The 18325-nt window shown below is 50.0% G+C and overlaps 6 protein-coding genes across 6 annotated transcripts; 5 read left to right on the top strand and 1 right to left on the bottom strand.

Annotated features, from left to right (window-relative positions):
- Positions 1-1050: 1050 nt before the first annotated feature.
- T310_1559 (NAD(+) kinase) lies at positions 1051-3139 on the top strand (the record flags this gene model as incomplete). The annotated part of the gene is made up of 2 exons (XM_013475532.1): positions 1051-2548; positions 2640-3139. 2 exons carry the CDS (start codon positions 1051-1053, stop codon positions 3137-3139), a joined length of 1998 nt encoding a protein of 665 aa, XP_013330986.1.
- A 1535-nt stretch (positions 3140-4674) lies between these two features.
- On the top strand, positions 4675-5519 carry T310_1558 (GAF domain nucleotide-binding protein; the record flags this gene model as incomplete). Its single annotated transcript, XM_013475531.1, has 5 exons — positions 4675-4677; positions 4731-4835; positions 4899-4903; positions 4973-5360; positions 5409-5519. 5 exons carry the CDS (start codon positions 4675-4677, stop codon positions 5517-5519), a joined length of 612 nt encoding a protein of 203 aa, XP_013330985.1.
- Positions 5520-7615: 2096 nt separating this feature from the next.
- Positions 7616-9412, top strand: T310_1557 (Hexose transporter; the record flags this gene model as incomplete). Its single annotated transcript, XM_013475530.1, has 4 exons — positions 7616-7917; positions 7969-8169; positions 8231-8616; positions 8664-9412. The coding sequence occupies 4 exons, from the start codon at positions 7616-7618 to the stop codon at positions 9410-9412; spliced, it is 1638 nt and encodes a 545-aa protein (XP_013330984.1).
- Positions 9413-11698: 2286 nt separating this feature from the next.
- Positions 11699-12455, bottom strand: T310_1556 (uncharacterized protein; the record flags this gene model as incomplete). Its single annotated transcript, XM_013475529.1, has 4 exons — positions 11699-11757; positions 11870-11905; positions 12019-12196; positions 12273-12455. The coding sequence occupies 4 exons, from the start codon at positions 12453-12455 to the stop codon at positions 11699-11701; spliced, it is 456 nt and encodes a 151-aa protein (XP_013330983.1).
- A 255-nt stretch (positions 12456-12710) lies between these two features.
- On the top strand, positions 12711-15169 carry T310_1555 (uncharacterized protein; the record flags this gene model as incomplete). The annotated part of the gene is made up of 5 exons (XM_013475528.1): positions 12711-12743; positions 12938-12985; positions 13577-14225; positions 14539-14697; positions 14811-15169. The coding sequence occupies 5 exons, from the start codon at positions 12711-12713 to the stop codon at positions 15167-15169; spliced, it is 1248 nt and encodes a 415-aa protein (XP_013330982.1).
- Positions 15170-15814: 645 nt separating this feature from the next.
- On the top strand, positions 15815-18325 carry T310_1554 (uncharacterized protein; the record flags this gene model as incomplete). Its single annotated transcript, XM_013475527.1, has 2 exons — positions 15815-16841; positions 16922-18325. Coding segments are annotated over 2 exons (2431 nt in total), but the record flags the coding sequence as incomplete, so codon positions are not given.

Here is an 18325-nt window from a genome sequence, read left to right as displayed (position 1 = left end):
GATCGGGCCGCAGACAGCACATGATTAATCTGTATCGAATGAATCTATTAAGCGCTGATTGTTTCCGGATTTCCTTTTGTTCTTAGTTGTTGTCGATACTATTAGTCGCTGCGTCAATAGGTAGCCGTGCGACTAAACCATCGTCACGAGGGGTGTAATCTGCATAATCTTTCTTATTGCATCCATTAGTATGGCAGCTATAGCTATGCAGTCTCGAAGGAAGGTGAGACGAGATCAGTGCAGCGGACTGCCGCCAAGCACGGGGGAGCTGCTAGCCTGCCTCAGATGCCGGCTCTGACATTCCAGTCAGAAGGCTGAAACTGAGGTCCGTATCAGCGAGAGCAGAGAGAATGCTCCTAGATTTGCTAGCTGTCTGACATCTGATCTTGTCTGACAAATAAAATGGGGAAACAGCTCTCTCCAGAACACCAGTATTTCGCAGATTTTCTTCCATCTTGGATCATGATTATAACAATAACTTTCCTAATTCTTCTCTTTGATCCTTTCTGTCGGTGCAGGCCACCAGCTCCACTCGTTCTGTTTGCCTTTCGTCATTCTTCTTCAGAGTTACTTCGCCTTCTGGGGATTTCGAAGGCCTTCCCTCGTCCGGCACCATTGGTTCCTGGGCTGGATCTCTCTTCGGAAATATCCCCGCCAGATCCGTTTTCCCCAACGGTGTCATCGCCTGGAACTTTCTGACTGTTATTATTAAGCTCTGCAGCTGCGTCTGCTATCGGATCCGACGAAGCCCCGCCAGCCGGAAGTCTGCGCTGACATCTTAGACTCGCGCTGCGCTCCAATTATCTCCGGGCCCGGAGCTCTGGACTGCTCGTCATCATTATTTTGTCCGCCCCGTGCGAAGGAATCGACGCCCCTGCAGCGACGCTATCGCTGCGGGACGTGCAAGATCCCCCACATTAATCATCATCGCCGAGCTTTTTGTCAGCTGGTCTGGAGTTTAGGGGGGGGTTGGCATTGACGCTGGCCGACTGCTGACTCTGACGTGACTTAACTCCGGATCCGCCCTCCAACGCTGGTATAAGGACCGCGATGCCCCCCGCCGACGACGACATGCCATCGACCTTTACCCATCCCATCCTGTCGCCATCGCCTACCGCGGGTCCTCAGGACAGTCGCCCTGGATCTGCTCGTCGGCCTTCGCTGGGACTGCTCTCGGGCCAGAACGCAGGCGACAGAATCGGGTCGTTGCTGTCGTCGCGGGCCCCGTCCTCCGCTTCCGACGTCGGTGGCTCGCTGCTTCGAGATTATGCCCGCAACATCGATCCATCGCAGACGGAACACGAGATTCATGTGAGCGATCCGGCCGCAGAGGAGCAGCCGGCTGGCGACACGCATCCTCCGGCCGACGAGGAACGTCCCAGCGACGCGGTGGAATCCGCTCCCACGTCGCCTTTCTTGCAACTGCGCTCTCCCAAGTCGTTTCGCAAACACCGCCAGAACACGCTGTCGACCGATTCTGTTCCGCGCCAAACCATCATGAAGGCCCTTGCGTCGCGACCGCCCATGTCCAATGCCCCGTCCATGCCGCTGGCGGCTTCTTTGACGGGGCTGCTCAACAGTAACAACCAGTCTAATAATAATAACTCTGGTGATGAGATCGAGAAGGACGGCACATACAGCAATTCTTCCTCCCAGCGACTGTCTGCGGCCTTGTCCAACCTGCAGTTGTCGGGATACACGGACAAGACACCATCGACAGCTCGCTTTGCTCTGAAGTCCCCTTGTTTTTTCCACCAGCGCTTTGACGACGCGGTCAACATCCAAAAGGTCCTCGAAGAGATTGCAGACGACGAATGGCTGTCGCATTCCCGTCTCGTGCAGACCGCGACCGGGGTGAGAGAGGTTTCGAAGCAGCTCCAGCGCCGGCCCATCAAGCGCGCCGTGAAGAATGTCATGATCGTCACCAAGGCGCGGGACAACAACCTGGTCTACCTGACCCGCGAGCTGGCCGAATGGCTGCTCAGTACGCCCCGGTATGGCAGTGATCTCGGCGTGAACGTGTATGTGGACGCCAAGCTGCGCAACTCGAAGCGATTCGACGCGGCAGGTCTGCTGGCCAAAGAGCCTCGATTCGAGACCATGCTCAGGTACTGGACGCCCGACCTCTGTTGGACATCGCCCGAGATATTCGATCTGGTGATCACCTTGGGTGGGGACGGCACGGTCCTCTATACCTCCTGGCTCTTCCAACGCATCGTGCCGCCGATTCTGTCCTTTTCCCTCGGCAGTCTCGGCTTCCTGACCAACTTCGAGTTTGCAAAGTACAAGGAACATTTGAACAACGTGATGGGCGATGTGGGGATGCGCGTCAACCTGCGTATGCGATTCACCTGCACGGTGTACCGTGCTGATCGGAGCAAGGGCGCCGCGCCGGGTGATGTCGAAGAGTGCGAGCAGTTTGAGGTGCTGAACGAGCTGGTCATTGACCGCGGGCCTTCGCCGTATGTGTCGAATCTCGAGCTGTACGGAGATAATGAACTGTTGACTGTCGTCCAAGCGGACGGGTGCATCTTCTCCACCCCTACAGGTAATTGCCTTTCCTACCTTTCTTTTCTTTTCTTTTTTTCTTTTTTTTTCTTTTTTTCCCTTATTTTTATGAGGTTCTAACATTTCTTCAGGCTCAACTGCTTATTCCCTCTCCGCTGGTGGCTCTCTCATTCATCCTTCGATTCCCGGAATCCTTCTCACTCCGATCTGTCCTCACACCCTTTCCTTCCGTCCCATGGTCCTCTCCGACACGATGCTGCTTCGTATTGCGGTGCCCCTCTCATCTCGCTCGAGCGCCTATTGCTCGTTTGACGGCAAAGGGCGGGTGGAGCTCCGCCAAGGCGACTACGTCACCGTGGAGGCTAGTCAGTATCCTTTCCCAACCGTCGTCTCTGGCGGAGGGGAGTGGTTCGAGAGTGTCCGCCGGGCCCTGCGGTGGAACACGCGGGGTGCGACGCAAAAAAGTTGGAGTGGGAATGTCGAGGGCGCTCCTCCCGACGAAGAGGAGGAGACCGAGTTCGACATTGACTTTGACACTCCGGCCACGGGCACCGATAGCGGCTTTGGACCGAGTGAGGACGGCGATGCAGGCAGTCCGATGAGACGCCAAATGAGCCTGCTGAACATGTAGCATCGCACCATCGCACCTATGATATGTCTGCACATGTCTGCACCTATGTCTGCACCTTCTGCACCTTGACGGATGCACTGGCAGTCTGGCACACTTCTGGTCTATATTTGCATACGACTGGATCTGGAGACCATCATCAGGTTTCATGATGTTTACACACAGAGACTTTTTCTTTTACAATTCTTGTGATCTGGTTTTAATTCCTTCATGGCCTTCTTTGGTGGTCTATTTATTTATTTATCCTTCGGTCTTGAATCTTGATGCACCGTTCCGTTCCATGTCCTAGCCAAGACAGGACAAGGCGTTGTTTATTTATGTTCCAACATATTGTTGAATATTGGCGCAAGCTGATTTATTTGATTTTGTTTTTGAGGAGGTCATGTCATGTCATTGGGGACACGACACGTCATTACTGACCTACTACAGTCACCTACTACGATACCACTGCTTATACTTATACTTACTTTAGATATACAGATAGACACGAGATTATATACAGACAGAGGCTGTATCCAAGGCCTGGACTGGACTGAACAGAATTGATTGGATCTGAGAAGCTGGCTTGTCTTGTTTAGAGCCAGCATGCATGGTGCCATCTATCATTCTAGCATCTCTTCTTCCTGATATTTTTTTTGTCTTTGTACGGAGTAAACTTTAGTAGTGTATTGCGGAGATCTATGTACGTTGCATTGCAAAAGTACCTAGTACTGCGTAGGCATACGATCGATGTCCATGACAAAAATAGTTTTTGATCAGAGCTTCTATACAGTAAGTACATAGGTACCATCCTGCAGATCACGGATGGACCGTATTCCCGGATGTGAGCGAGGTCGCTGTCAATGGTCTTTGCGCATGTACCGTTACCACCGGATTTGAGACACTCTGCAGAGTACCTAGGTAGACCATTCAGGGCAAAAAAAAATAAAGACTTCACAAACATTCTGTTCTGTAGTGTACAGTATATACAAACATAGTTGCTGGTCATGATTATTGCCTTTTTTTTAACTGAGATAAAAAAAAACTTTACCCAGGCACGTAATTATTAATTATTTTTTGTTTCTTTTGATTGATTGATTGATCCCCGCCATCATTATTTATTCTTCGGCAGTTTATCGGCAATTAATAATGGTGACGGGTCACGGAGCCGAGCCGGCGCTATCAATTACTTACTAAGTACACAGGAGCACTGTGTTGTTGGCATTTTGCTAGACTTAGCAGGGGACTTTTCGTATAACTTCGTTGCAATTCCGACCAGAAATATTTATTTATTCATTTAGTTATTCGTCAAGTGGGTGTGTATAGTGATGACGATAACTATGATGGTGGTGCTGTCATCGCGCTATTAGCGGGAGTATTACCCATAGTCAAGTCCTCCGTAAAATTACGGAGCATGAGGTATTATTCGATACCTACCTACACCGATCAATCAATTAATTAATAGAGTTTACTTTACTCTTGAGAACCAGCTTCTCTCTTCGTCATTGTGCTTTTTTTTTCTTTTCTTCTCTCTAGGACTGTTATTTGTTTGTGCCAACATGGTGAGTTGCAATGCGTCAAGTTTTTATGAATCGTTTCAAAACTGATCATGCAGCCCCACGCCGATTCTTCCTTCTTCCCTGCGGGGTCGTCCAAAGAGCAGGTTTATCAGCTCCTGCTTGAGCAGGCGCGGGGGTTGCTGGAGGGACAGCGCAATTGGGTAGGTATTTCGTTTTCTACACGGCATTGTAAATGATTTTATGCTGATGGGGTGTGTTGACAGGTTAGGTAAGAAGTGCAGTCGTCCTCAACAGTATATTCTACTTCGCGACGACAACAGCAACTGACTGCCTGCAGTAACCTCGCCAACGTCGCCTCTCTCCTCTGGTACGCATTCCACGCGCTCCCCCAGCCCTCCTCGTCCGTCAACTGGGCCGGCTTCTACGTCCGCGACGACCGATTCCCCGTCCTGGCATCCCCAGCCCGCTCGACCTCCACGCAGGGCCTCACCACGACGACCATCGCAACGACCTACGCGTCCCCGGAAGACTACAAGCTGCTGCTGGGTCCGTTCCAGGGGAAACCAGCCTGCCAGGAGATCCGGTTCGGAAGGGGAGTCTGCGGCACGGCGGCGCTGAAGAAGGAGACGGTTGTCGTGCCGGACGTGTTAGAGTTTCCGGGGCATATTGCCTGCGACGCGGACAGTCGGAGTGAGATTGTGGTGCCGATTCTTTTTGGGGGAGAGGTGTGTGAAACAGCTTTCATTGGTTGAATGATTCTCACACCTGTACAGACCGTCGCCATCATCGACATCGACTGCACCGAGCCATCTGGTTTCGACGACGTTGATAAAAAGTATCTCGAGGAGCTGGCTGCTCTGCTAGCGGAGAGCTGCGATTGGTGAGCGGACGAACAAGACGCACAACATCTTTACAGCTGCACACTCAGCCCGGGCATGTGTAACGAGTTCCGGTTTGATGCATCTGATGACCTGACTTTTAAAATTTAACGATTGATGTTGTCAGTACATGCGTGTTGATGGATAAATTGTGTGGATAGAACGGATACCATTGAGCTGGGGTGCATTTGTGGAGGTTGGTGTATAAGTGGGATATATATATAGCGTGACGGAATCTGTTTATATGAAGATTGTCGCTGCAATAGCACTGCCTTTCTCTATGATTCTCCTGCACTCTTTCTCAGTGTTGCTCCACTAGTAGTTCTAATATTGGAATTGGCATGACATAAATGATAGTATAGTACTATCAAACACGTCTACTATTTACGTGACATCATGCCCGTTGTGATTGTTCCTATCCATAGAATTTGGGGCATGGCCTAGTGACAGCCAAGCTAGGTCGAGAAACTGCTCTCTGGTTGACTGGAAGGGTGGTCACTGGTGGAGATGTGTAAAACCCAGCCCACCAACGCAGAGAGTGAATATTCCGCTGAGAAGTTCTATTAAGTGCCCGATTTGATTTTGTTTGTCTTTCTGCTATTAGTGATGTTAGATCTGGTTCATGTGACTGACCCCGGGCGCTGCGTTCCGAGCCCTAGATAGATCATGGCCAGACGTCCACTGGTCGGATCGGAATACCACGTGGTCCATCCGAACGTGACTCGATCGAGATCAACCGTTTCGATCGGGCGATTACCTACCGGAGCATCTTGCCTGAAATCTGACTGTCACTGCGGAGACGGGCAGTAGTGACAGAAGGATCTGGAACTCGCCAGCACGGCAGGATCAGGTGGACGATGGGTCTCAGTCTGCACAGGTTGGCAAGGATCCCTCGCTGGTAGTCTCAGTCGGCAAGGCCAGTGGCGAGGGGAAGATGATACGACGCTTAGAGAGTACGTAGTCGCTGACACTAACGACCTCATCTCCAGGCCGAGATACAGACAGACCATTTCAGGCTGCGAGGTTGCATTCGCATTCGCATTCTGCTCTCTCCGCAACACTAGCTTCCCCGTATTCTACCCCAGAGGCAACACTCTGACTCGTAGGAGGCACCCCGCAGTTGTCGACGGCCAATTGATCCCACATGACCAGACAAGGTCAAGGCAGCGTCAGGGTCATCCTGGTCCATCCTGGCCGGAAAGTCGGCATGCCGCGAGATCTAGAGCGTGCGCAACAAGCTTTGACTGGCTGCCCGCCAACCGCGGCGAGCTCGCATTCCGACTGGCGGGCGTGATAGGCGAGAGCCTCTGCCGCTTCCCTGTAGATCCACCGCTGCGCCACCCAATCGCGAGTGCGGCAGCCCAACAACCGCACGCAGCGGCGGCGCTGATAAGCCGGCCGCCCGCAGCGTTGCAGCCGCCCCACACCCTCTTTGTCTAGGACGCTAGCCGCAGCGGGCAGGCTGAGGAATTCCTCCAGCAATCACAGTCCGTCGAAGCTTCGCCGGCTTCGGCCAGCGAGCCACTTGCGTCAGCCAGTGGGAGCCCGCCTTTCCAATCACGGCCGTTTGCCATGTGCAGCTGGAGCTCCTCTGCTGCTCCATCGACCGCGCTTTTATGCTAACGCGTCCGACTCAACGCCCATGGATGGGCCTGGATGCTTGCTGTTGGCCGCATCCATGCACGGGACCACATGGGTGTGGGCCGCCGGCGCTGCGTTCGCTGTTTGCAATTTGCCGTGTCCAGCGCGCTTCCTTTTTGCGGGGATTCTGGGGGGAAAAGGTACGCGAGTTGTCCCACGGGATTTTTTGTCCCATGGGGCCCGAATGCCCGATGCCTCCAATGCTTGCCATTATGCACTAATACGACGTCGCATGCGCCAGCACCAACTCAGAACGAGGTAGGATCGGCGACTTTATTCGGATTCTTCCTTATGTATTTAACCGCCCTCCTGTTCCTGTTCTTCCCCTCCGCTCTGTCTTTCCCTCCGACCGGTTGACCTCTGAGGAGTTTTTTTTTTCTCCCCCTCTCTTCAGTTTTTTCTTTTCTTATTCCCACCCCGTCCTCACCTTTCTCTGCCTCTCAGGCGGGATTCAAGTCACCATGGTCGTCGGGAATATCTACGTGATCGCGGCCACTGCCGTCGTCGGCGGTGCGCTCTTTGGCTTTGATATCTCGTCTGTGTCCGCCCAGCTGGGCGAGAATTCCTACAAATGCTACTTCAACCAGGGACCGCATGGTCCCCCGTTCGATGACGACCCCAACTGCAGTGGCCCCCGTGATCTGGTGCAGGGTGGTATTACCGCGTCCATGGCGGCTGGTTCATGGCTGGGCGCCTTGATTTCCGGTCCTTTGTCTGACCGCGTGGGTCGGAAGACCTCCATCATGATCGGCTGTATTGTCTGGTATGTCTCAGACTGGTTTTCCTGGAAATCGCATTATACTGATCGAAACAGGATGGTTGGGTCGACTCTGATCTGCGCCGCGCAGAACATCGGCATGCTTATCGTCGGTCGTATCATCAACGGTCTCGCTGTCGGTGTCGAATCCGCCCAGGTGCCCGTCTACATCTCGGAGATCTCCCCGCCGTCGAAGCGTGGTCGTTTCGTCGGCATCCAGCAGTGGGCGATTACCTGGGGTATTCTGATCATGTACTAGTATGTATCCCCCTTGACACTGAGAGTACTCTGAGAGTGATGCCAGGCTGACACTGGTCAGCATTTCCTACGGATGCTCGTTCATTGGAGGCCAGTACTCCAACGACTACAGCACCGCTGCCTGGCGTATCCCGTGGGGTCTGCAGATGATCCCAGCCGTCTTCCTGTTCATCGCCATGACGTTCCTGCCCGAGTCGCCGCGTTGGCTGGCCCGCAAGGACCGCTGGGAGGACTGCCACCGCGTGCTGGCCATCGTCCACGCCAAGGGTGACTTCAACCACCCCTTCGTCGCTGTCGAACTGGAGGACATCAAGGAGATGTGCGAGTTTGAGCGCCGTCACAAGAACGTCACCTACCTGGACCTGTTCAAGCCCAACATGCTCAACCGCACCCTCATTGGTTTGTTCACGCAGATCTGGTCCCAGCTGACCGGCATGAACGTGATGAGTATGTGATTTCTTTCCTTTTGCTGCAGTTCTTACTGACTCGTCTAGTGTACTACATCACGTACGTGTTCGGTATGGCCGGCTACTCGGGCAATGCCAACCTCCTTGCCTCCTCGATCCAGTACATTATCAACGTGTTCATGACCCTGCCAGCGCTGATCTGGATTGACCGTTGGGGTCGTCGCCCCACCATGCTGGTTGGTGCTGCGTTGATGATGACCTTCATGTACGCCAACGCCGGTATCATGGCGGCGCACGGCGTGGTCGTGCCGGGCGGAATCGACCACGTCAAGGAAGAGTCCATGTCGGTGAGCGGCGCCGCAGCCAAGGGCCTGATCGCCTGCACGTATCTGTTCGTGGCGTCGTATGCGCCAACCTGGGGTCCAGCGTCATGGATCTACCCGCCTGAGCTGTTCCCTCTGCGGCTGCGCGGCAAGGGTGTCGCGCTGGCGACGTCAGGCAACTGGGCCTTCAACACGGCGCTGGGCCTGTTCACGCCCGTGTCCTTCTCCAACATCCGGTGGAAGACGTACCTGATCTTCGGCGTCTTCAACACGGCCATGTTCGTCCACACCTTCTTCCTCTTCCCGGAGACGGCGGGCAAGACGCTGGAAGAGACGGAGGCCATGTTCGAGGACCCCAACGGCATCAAGTACATCGGCACGCCGGCGTGGAAGACGACCGTCTCGACGGAGAAGACCGTCCAGATGGAGCACGGCAACGTCGAGCCCAAGCGTGGGCTCTCCGCTCATGTGGAGCACACGGAGGAGGTCAAGGATGCCTCTACGAATGTGTAACATCCATGCTGCGCATGGATGCACATAAGTTGGTTATGTGACGAGTGAGATGTGCTATGTATGTGGATGTTGCATGAGCGGTTTTAATAATTTGTCAAGTCTGTACAGTACAGTACATATGAATGGATATATAGTTATGACAATGGACTTGACAGTCGAGAAAATTCAGCTGTACTCGTATGCACCACATGAACTAGATCTAGTCGTTATGGTCGATTCTACTCCGTATTTGACCTGTACCCACATGCCCTTATTTGGTGGCAGGCATTTAAAAATTCATATCCCAGCAACCCATAACGAAAGCAGCAATCGAACTAAACCTACCAACAAGAGACTACTATATAGACCAAATCTCGTGCGAGCAGCCGTGTGTTAATCACTCCAATGGATTGCTTTTTCGTTACCTAATGTAGACAGTACCTAGAACGGAGTAGACTATTCCAAATCCGTACCCCGACCTGTGTGCATGGATGGACTGCTCTGGATGGAGACCGATCGAGTCCAGTCCAGTCAGTCCAGTCCAGTCCAGTCCAGGACACTACCTACTTACTAAGAGCGTGGTTTCGGATTGGAATAATTGCATTTTTTTTACCCATTGGGAATTTTTTTGGGATCGCGGGATTTAGTTCCTATGGCTGTGTTATAGGGTGCAGTTTGTCTAGTCAATACCGTAACGCAGATGTTTATTACGAGATCTGCACCGCCAAAACACGGTAATACGGTATCTACTGCTCCCCTCGTAATCAAACTCAGCTAACTCACCCTATTTATTGAGCCAACCCAACGCCGCAAACTCAACTTCTCTCTCTCATCCAACGACGTCAGCTTCTCTTCTCCGCGCATATCGACCGCTTCGCAGCGCAGGACTCTGTCCTGCTCATCCGCCACTGGGGCTTTTCTAAGCGTCTTCCACTATTCAATCTTCCTGGTCAGCGGCTTCACCAGCTTCGTCTGCGCAGCCATGGCCTTCACTCTACTCTGCCGAGACAGCAGCAGCAGGCAGCTCCTCTCTGGAACAGCCGTTTAACTATAACGATCTTCTTCAATTCGCTCAGTTTGAGCAGGATTCTTCTTCGTCGTCGTCATCGTCCTACTGTCAACTAGCTGACGGTCTGCATCCGCCGTCGTCAACATGTGCAGATCGTCAAGTACATGTCCATGCACCCTGTTCTTGTCCTACACCATCGGAATCATCCTCGCAGTTGCTGTCTGCTGGCGCGTTTGATTTCCCAGATCTGTTCTGGAACGCCGCGTCGACCAACGACTTTTTCTCGCCGAATCTTTCGACCATTGCGCCTGTTGAAGAGAACCTGTCGTTCGACCAGGAGAACGTTTCTTCGTTCCCGGAGAATCCCTCTGCCGATTTGAATCCTGTCTTGCCATCGATGGCGGACAGCGTTGATGTCCTCGCTGAGAACATCATGCTTCAGCCACCGACTGCAGCAGGATTCAGCCAGTCAGCGTCTCCACTTGATGAGATGTCTCTGGTCGATATTAATATTGATCATGTTTCATCTTCATCGAATGTCCTCAACATGTCGACAAACACCCACGTTCAGCAATCTTCTCGGGATCGCCCAATCCTCCCAGCCAAGCAGACCCCATCTTCCGCATCCACATCCTCTTCTTCTGACTCGGTCACTGCTCCATCTTCAACAAAGCGCAATACCAAAAAGCGACCTGCGGCCATCGACTCCAGCCACAGCAACAGCAGCGCCCTAGACTCAGAAGAAGAGCGGATCCTGGAAAAGCGACGACGCAACACGCTGGCAGCGCGACGGTTCCGCCAGCGGAAGCAGGACCACGTCGCCGCTCTCGAGGCGCAGCTGGCGGCGGTGACCAAGGAGCGGGACGAGCTGCGACTGCAGATTGCCAAGTGGGAGGGTGAGGTGACGGCGTTGAGGAAGATGTTGGAGGGGAGGAAGGGATGATCGGAGTATAATGTTATGTTGTTGTTTTTAATATGCTTGCGTTAGTACAGTTATATTTATTTTGTTCAGCGAAATGAAGACAATAAATAAAAAAGAGAGAAAGGTCGCAGTCATTCGTAATCGAGATAATAATAAGAATAAATGACAATAAATAAACAACTAAGATATAGATAATATATTAAAGGCAACGCTTACAAGACTAGAACTAGGTATTAACACACACTTCTTTTATTTTCGCCTGATCTCCTGAAAAATGACGAAATGACAAAATGACGAATAATGAGCAATGATGAGTGATACTTATTTTCATCTATATATATGTATATATATCGTTGATTTGTCTCTTTCCTTTTTTTTAAACCATTGACTGAGACATTATTACGATATTAGCTATTAGCCTTGATTTTGTGTATGCTTGCAACGCATATTTATTTATTTATTCTTGTCTTGACAATAATAATAACACAATAATAATGTCGTAGCAGTAGCAGTAAGCATAATCACACTCTTACCAAACAGTACCTACAACTAATACGGAGTACTGCCAACCTAGGTAACTTACCTATGTACATAGGTACTCCGTACAGTACGTAGTAAGCGTATTACAACGTACCAGTACAATACATCTCAGCTGAAAAAAGCGGGCACCGTTTTAGGCTAACCAAACCGACTTACCAACGAGCAACCAACCAATCACAATTCTCCGTGATGAGTCATTATTGCTCATACTTAGTAGTACTCCGTACTCAGCCTCAGAATAGGTAATAATAGATCTCACTTTAAATAAAAGAAATGTTGTGCGTCTAACTACTCTGTAATTAAACCATGTTTGGTTAGGAACACTGTCCTTGACCTTGACGGATGCAGGATGAGCTCCTCCAGAATAGCATTGACCTCCTCTTTCTCGTTTCTAGCTGTACTGTACATACCCAGTGCCCTGTTGTGCTGACTTCTTTCACGATCACCAGGTCAGCAGCAACCTGCCGGATCTGCTCCGCAAAGCCAGGTATGCTTATCGCATTTTGTTGTTGTTGTTGTTGTTGTTGTTGTTGTTGTTGTTGTTGTTGTTGTTGTTGTTGTTGTTGTTGTTGTTGTTGCTTCTCTGTTAGCATGAGGATGGGCTGGTGGAGTTTTAGTCTTGGCTCGAGCTACTGCTGCTGCTCGTTCAGATTCCCCGCTATTAATATTAGCGCGCGGTACCAGTTCATTGCTCTGTCGTAGGAGCCAAGCATGATGCGGTTGTGTAGGGTTTTCCCTGTAAAGTCATTGACTTAGTCCAATTAACCCTTTAGGAACAAGGAGGAAGAGGGGATAATCACTTCATCATATGTAACCCGCTTCAGGACCTTTTCTATTTCCTCGAAGCCATGCCTCCAAGGCTCCTGTCCTGTTGGACAGAGGTATGTACAGTACTCTTTCCAGAGCTCCGGACTCCGGAGAACGGGGGTAGAAGAGCGAGTGGAAGGAGGCGATCTTTATCACTCAGCAGCGTAGCTACCATTTTTTTCCCTTGCAGGTAGCTAGCTAGCTTACATGTTCATCAACAACCTCTCCAGCCTCTGCCTTCACAAAAAAAAAACTGATATATCTAAAGTTCTTGAACCCCATTACCTATATTAATAAGCTATTAACAGCATCTAACGTGCGTCCCGGTGTGCCGAAAGTCCCGCTGTAACGAAAACCTGACCAGGTACTTCTAACTATAGCTTGCCATTCTCAGAGTACAGCGAGTTTCTTATCTCAAATTTCACCTCAAAATCTATTACCAAATATACGGGTTTCTACCTGATATTTACCTCTGGTCAATGCGAGAGCTCAATTGTCCAACTTTTAACACTATGTCATTAGCGTCGCTTTCAACGTCAGTTAAATACACAGAAATTGATATGGCACCATTTAAATGGCTTATTAATCCTTATCTAATGTCTTTGAGCCACTCCACAAAGTTCAGCCCTGTAGAGAAGAAAAATTCGTAAATCCAAAGGGTCTGAAAAGTACTTCTGCGGGCTAGGCAATACCGTCTCATACAAGCCCAGATTATATCAGAAGTGATGTTTTGTTTCATGAAACTTTTCTAACGATCTTTGGTCTAGTAGTAGAACGCGGTGGAATCATGGAAGTTTTATCACGTGATTGCAGGAAGCCCAAGGAATTGTTCTCATCCTCAAGAGCATGATCTGTTCTTCTATGTTAAGATAGATGCTAAGTGACAAGAGTAATGTCTCTTCTGCAGATCGCTAACCCAGCTACAGCTGCGCCGGCCGGAATAAGCGATGCTTCGACCAACAAATCGTATGCAGCTCTATCAGCCTCTAGTGGCGTCCCGCAATCCACCTTGTGGCACCGTGCCCACGCTCGGCGATCTCGGAAAGCCAAAGCAGCGAGTCAGCAGTACCTCACACCACAGGAGGAAAAGGCTCTTGTGGACTATCTACTGCGGGCGTGTAAGAATGGATATCCATTACCGATCAAATATGTCCGCCCTCTCGCACATGTGATTGCGCGTCAGCGATGCCAGCGTTCCTCAATCGGTCAGACCCTTGCAAATGGTGAAGATGTTCGACCTCCAGGCAAGAATTGGCCGCAGGCCTTCCATAAGCGTCACCCAGAGATCAAGGCAATAAGAAGCAAGGCGCTCGATTCAAATCGACATGACCATCATATCTATCATAAGGTGGAGGACTGGTTTAAGCTGATCGGAGAGCAGCTGAGGAACCCGGACATTCTTCCTGAGAATGTGTACAATATGGATGAGACAGGCGTCCTTTTGAGTGTTCTAAGCACACTGAAGGTTCTCGTAAGCAGCGACAAGCCCCAGCCGCACCGGAAAGCAGGGGTAAAGCGCACTCTAGTTACAGCGATCGAATGTATCTCTGCCGATGGTAGGTCTCTTCCCCCACTGATCATCCGGCCTGCTGCCACGCATCGAAGCACATGGACCACTTATCCCACTCCGGGATGGCACTTTGCCTGTTCTAAAACGGGATATACCGATACAAAAATCAGCCTATACTGGATCCAACACGTTTTTGATCCTCTGACCAGAGATCGAGCAAATCGCAAGCCACGGATTCTGATCAACGACGGGTTTGGCACCCATTAATCGCTGGAGTTGATGAGATTCTGTTTTGAGAACAATATCATTCTCTGCCGCTTACCCTCCCATACATCCGACAAGCTCCAACCATGATGTAGGAGTATTTGGGCCGTTAAAGGCTGCGTACCGCGAGCAAGTCGAGAAGTTGTACCGTGGTGGTGCCAACATAGTTGGGAAATGCCACTTCACCCAGCTCTATGCAGAGGCGCGAGGGAAGGTCATGAAGAAACAAATTATCGAGGCTGCCTGGTCGAGGAGTGGGCTATTCCCATTCGATCCAGATCGCGTCCTGAGAGAGATTCAGATGCCTCCAACGGAAAATCGCCCTCCAGCTATTTACATTGAAGGAAATAGCGCTCTATTAGTCAAGGAAATGATACGAACACCAACCACATCTCAAGAGCTAGCTCTTCTGCGGCAGAAATTGACCAGGCCCGAGACTCGTCTGGAGGTCCCGGCAAAATATATCTTGAGAAATTAGCTAATGCTGCTGAAAAGGCATTTGCTGCATCTGCCCTTCTCTTAGATCAGAATGAACAGTTGCATCAGCAGAACAACGAAAAGAAACGTCGACAATTAGCTCGATCTACCGTGGTTGGTGATGCAAAGATTCTCAGCGACGAGGCTATCCTTGAGGCAGAAAAGAAACGTGAGGAAAAAAAGGCCAAAGTGGCTGATCAAATTCCACACCGCTCGAATCGACAAATCCTGTCATCTCCAGCTACTTGAGCCAAAAGGCCACAGCGTACTGAACTGGAAGACGCTGAGGTTGAAATAAAATCTCTAGGTTTAGAGGATTACTGTTCTGTATTGCAATTTTAATGCCGTCCCGCATTTTTGGGTTGGAATAGTTAGACTTTGCTGCTTATACATATGGGTCTGTAGCAATTTTAACATTAGGCATGAAGAATTTGTTTGATTTCCTGCAACTATTTGATCTGTTTTGGATAGTTAGAGCATCAAATAAAGTTTAAACATCTCTCTTAATTTAATCCCCCCTATTCAATGGCCCTTTATTAACTGTCCATTCTGTACAATTTTACATTCATGATCCCATGGTTAGTCACGTGCTTGCTTCGAATCCGAGAATTGCTATGGTTAGATCATCCAGCCCATCAACCCCGCACTGTCCTGACAGGCAAGGCTACGTGAAGCATCAGGCTGCAGCTGAGGCTCAGCTCTCACCATCATGCCGACCTCAACTTCATCTCAGCCTCCTACAACGAGCGATCCACGGCATCAACATCATGGTGACAGTCATTTGATACGGTGAGGACTATTTCACAGTGGAGAGTCTTGAGGCTATCCCAGCTTTGAATCATCAGCTAATTTTGATCCTCTACTGAGCAGAACACAGAGGAAGATCACCCGAAAATGCGCCCCCAATCTCGCAACGAATTCGAAATAGCGATCATTTGTGCCTTGCCTCTGGAGTTCGATGCTGTTGAGGCTTTATTTGACGAGCACTATGATGAGTTTGACCATACGTATGGCAAACAACGAGGAGATGGGAACTGGTACAGGACGGGAAGAATCGGTCGACACAGTATAGTCCTTGCTTGCTTGCCAGGAATGGGAAAAGGAAGTGCTGCCAGTGCTGCCTCAAGCCTACGAGTCAGCTTTATCGGAATCAACCTTGCACTGGTGGTCGGAATCTGCGGGGGGGTACCGTTTCCATCGGAAAATATCGAGATAATTCTGGGGGATGTTATTATCAGTGACAGTGTCATTGAATATGATTTCGGCAGGCAATACCCAGATGGATTCCAGCGGAAGAGTGGCATCAAGGAGACTCTTGGCCGACCAAACCGAGATATCAGAACTTTTCTCTCTGGTCTGAAGACTCGCAGGATGCACAATCAACTTCAAGAAGAGCTTTTGAAATGCCTCCAGGATCTTCAGAAGCATCTGGATGGCAAATGGCGATATCCAGGCGCCACACAGGATCGATTGTTTGAAGCGTCTTATCGCCATAAGCACTACCATCAAGTTCCAGTTGCTGCATGCATTTGTGCTGACTGCCAGTCCAGTCGTGACCCTGTTTGTGATGAGGCATTGGAAAATGATTGCAGCAAGCTTAGATGCATGGGAGGGCTGATACAACGAAGCCGGTTGAGTGCAGATAGCCCAAACCCACTTGTCCACTTTGGCTCCATTGCATCAGCTGACACGGTGATGAAATCTGGCGAACACCGCGATGCACTGGCTAAAACGGAGAAGGTTATTGGATTTGAGATGGAAGGGGCTGGGGTTTGGGACAACTTGCCTTGCGTCATCATCAAAGGCGTGTGTGACTATGCGGACAGCCATAAGAATAAGATATGGCAGGACTATGCAGCTGCAACTGCTGCATCTTGTGCCAAAGCATTTCTAGAGTTTTGGCCAGCAACCACTCAGGACCGTAAGTGAGCTTTTTATTAAATCATGTTTTGTATGAAATAGCTGAGATGCAGCATCATTTTCATACTGACATTGGTCTAGTTAAGAATCCAGTGTACTGGTTGGTTCCATTTCAGCGCAATGAACACTTCGTCGGTCGCGAATCACAACTTGCTCAGCTAGAAGAGGGCCTATTTGTCGATGGGCGCTTTTCAAAGATGGCTCTCTTTGCACTTGGTGGAATGGGCAAAACTTCAATCGCACTTGAGCTTGCATATCGGGTCAGAGACAAGTATCCGACATGCTCTATCTTTTGGGTGACTTCTACTAGTCCAGAGAGCTTTGAGCGATCATACCAAAAGATTGGACAAAGGTTGGCACTGCCAGGTATGGAGGACAAAAACACAGATGTCAAGAAGTTGGTCATGGATCACCTAAATGATCAAAATGCTGGTCAATGGTTTATGATTTTCGATAATGCCGACAATATCGATGCCTGGTTTAAGAAATCAGAGACTGGTTGTTCTCATCGCCTGGCAGACTACGTACCAAGTAGCAGCCGCGGTTGTGCGCTTTTAACAACACGGAATCAACAGATTGCAAGGAAGTTCGCTCATCATTCAGTTATTGAGGTAGTCAAGATGGACATTGACACATCCATGCATTTGTTGCGGAAAACACTTGGTCAGGAAGAGATCCTTGGTGACAACAAGAGCACAGAGCAGCTTCTAGAGCAATTATGCTTTATCCCTCTTGCCATCGTACAAGCTGGCGCATACATGAACATGAACTACATTACCATAGTTGACTATCTGTCACTTTTGAACGATACCGAGGAAAGCCTTGTGGAGACACTTTCAGAAGACTTTGAAGACGACTGGAGATACCAAGATCAGAAGAATCCTGTTGTGACAACTTGGATAGTGTCATTTGAACAGATCCTAACGCAGAACCCTTTGGCCGCAGATTATCTCTCTCTTATATCGTGCACTGAACCAAAGGCTATTCCTCAAGCATTTCTCCCTCCTGCTCCGTCGACCAAACAGCGGCTTGAAGCTATTGCGTGTCTGATTTCTTACTCTTTTCTCTCCCGGCGAGAGGACAATAGCTTTGATATGCACCGACTGGTTCACATAGCAACGCGAAATTGGTTGAAAAAAACGCAGAACTTCAAGAGATACTACAAGAAAGTTATTTCCCGATTCGCAGAAATATTTCCAACCCCAGAATATGAAAATCGAGATATCTGGAGAACTTACTTCCCGCATGTCAAATTCACACTTTCACTCAATCGGGTGCAGATTGCAATTGATCATAGGCTTCTTACTAGATATGGCGGGTGTCTATTACGTGATGGAAGGTATTTTGAGGCAGAATTGCCCCTTACTGAGGCAGCAGAAGCTACCAAGCAAATGCTTGGAGTGGAGCATCCGGAGACATTGACCAGCATGGGGAATCTGGCATCCACATACCGGAATCAAGGGCGATGGAACGAGGCCGAAGAAC

This window comes from Rasamsonia emersonii (genome assembly GCF_000968595.1).
Source record: "Rasamsonia emersonii CBS 393.64 chromosome Unknown ctg1118621759993, whole genome shotgun sequence".
NCBI lineage: Eukaryota > Fungi > Ascomycota > Eurotiomycetes > Eurotiales > Trichocomaceae > Rasamsonia > Rasamsonia emersonii.
This window is presented reverse-complemented; position numbering and strand designations above follow the sequence as displayed.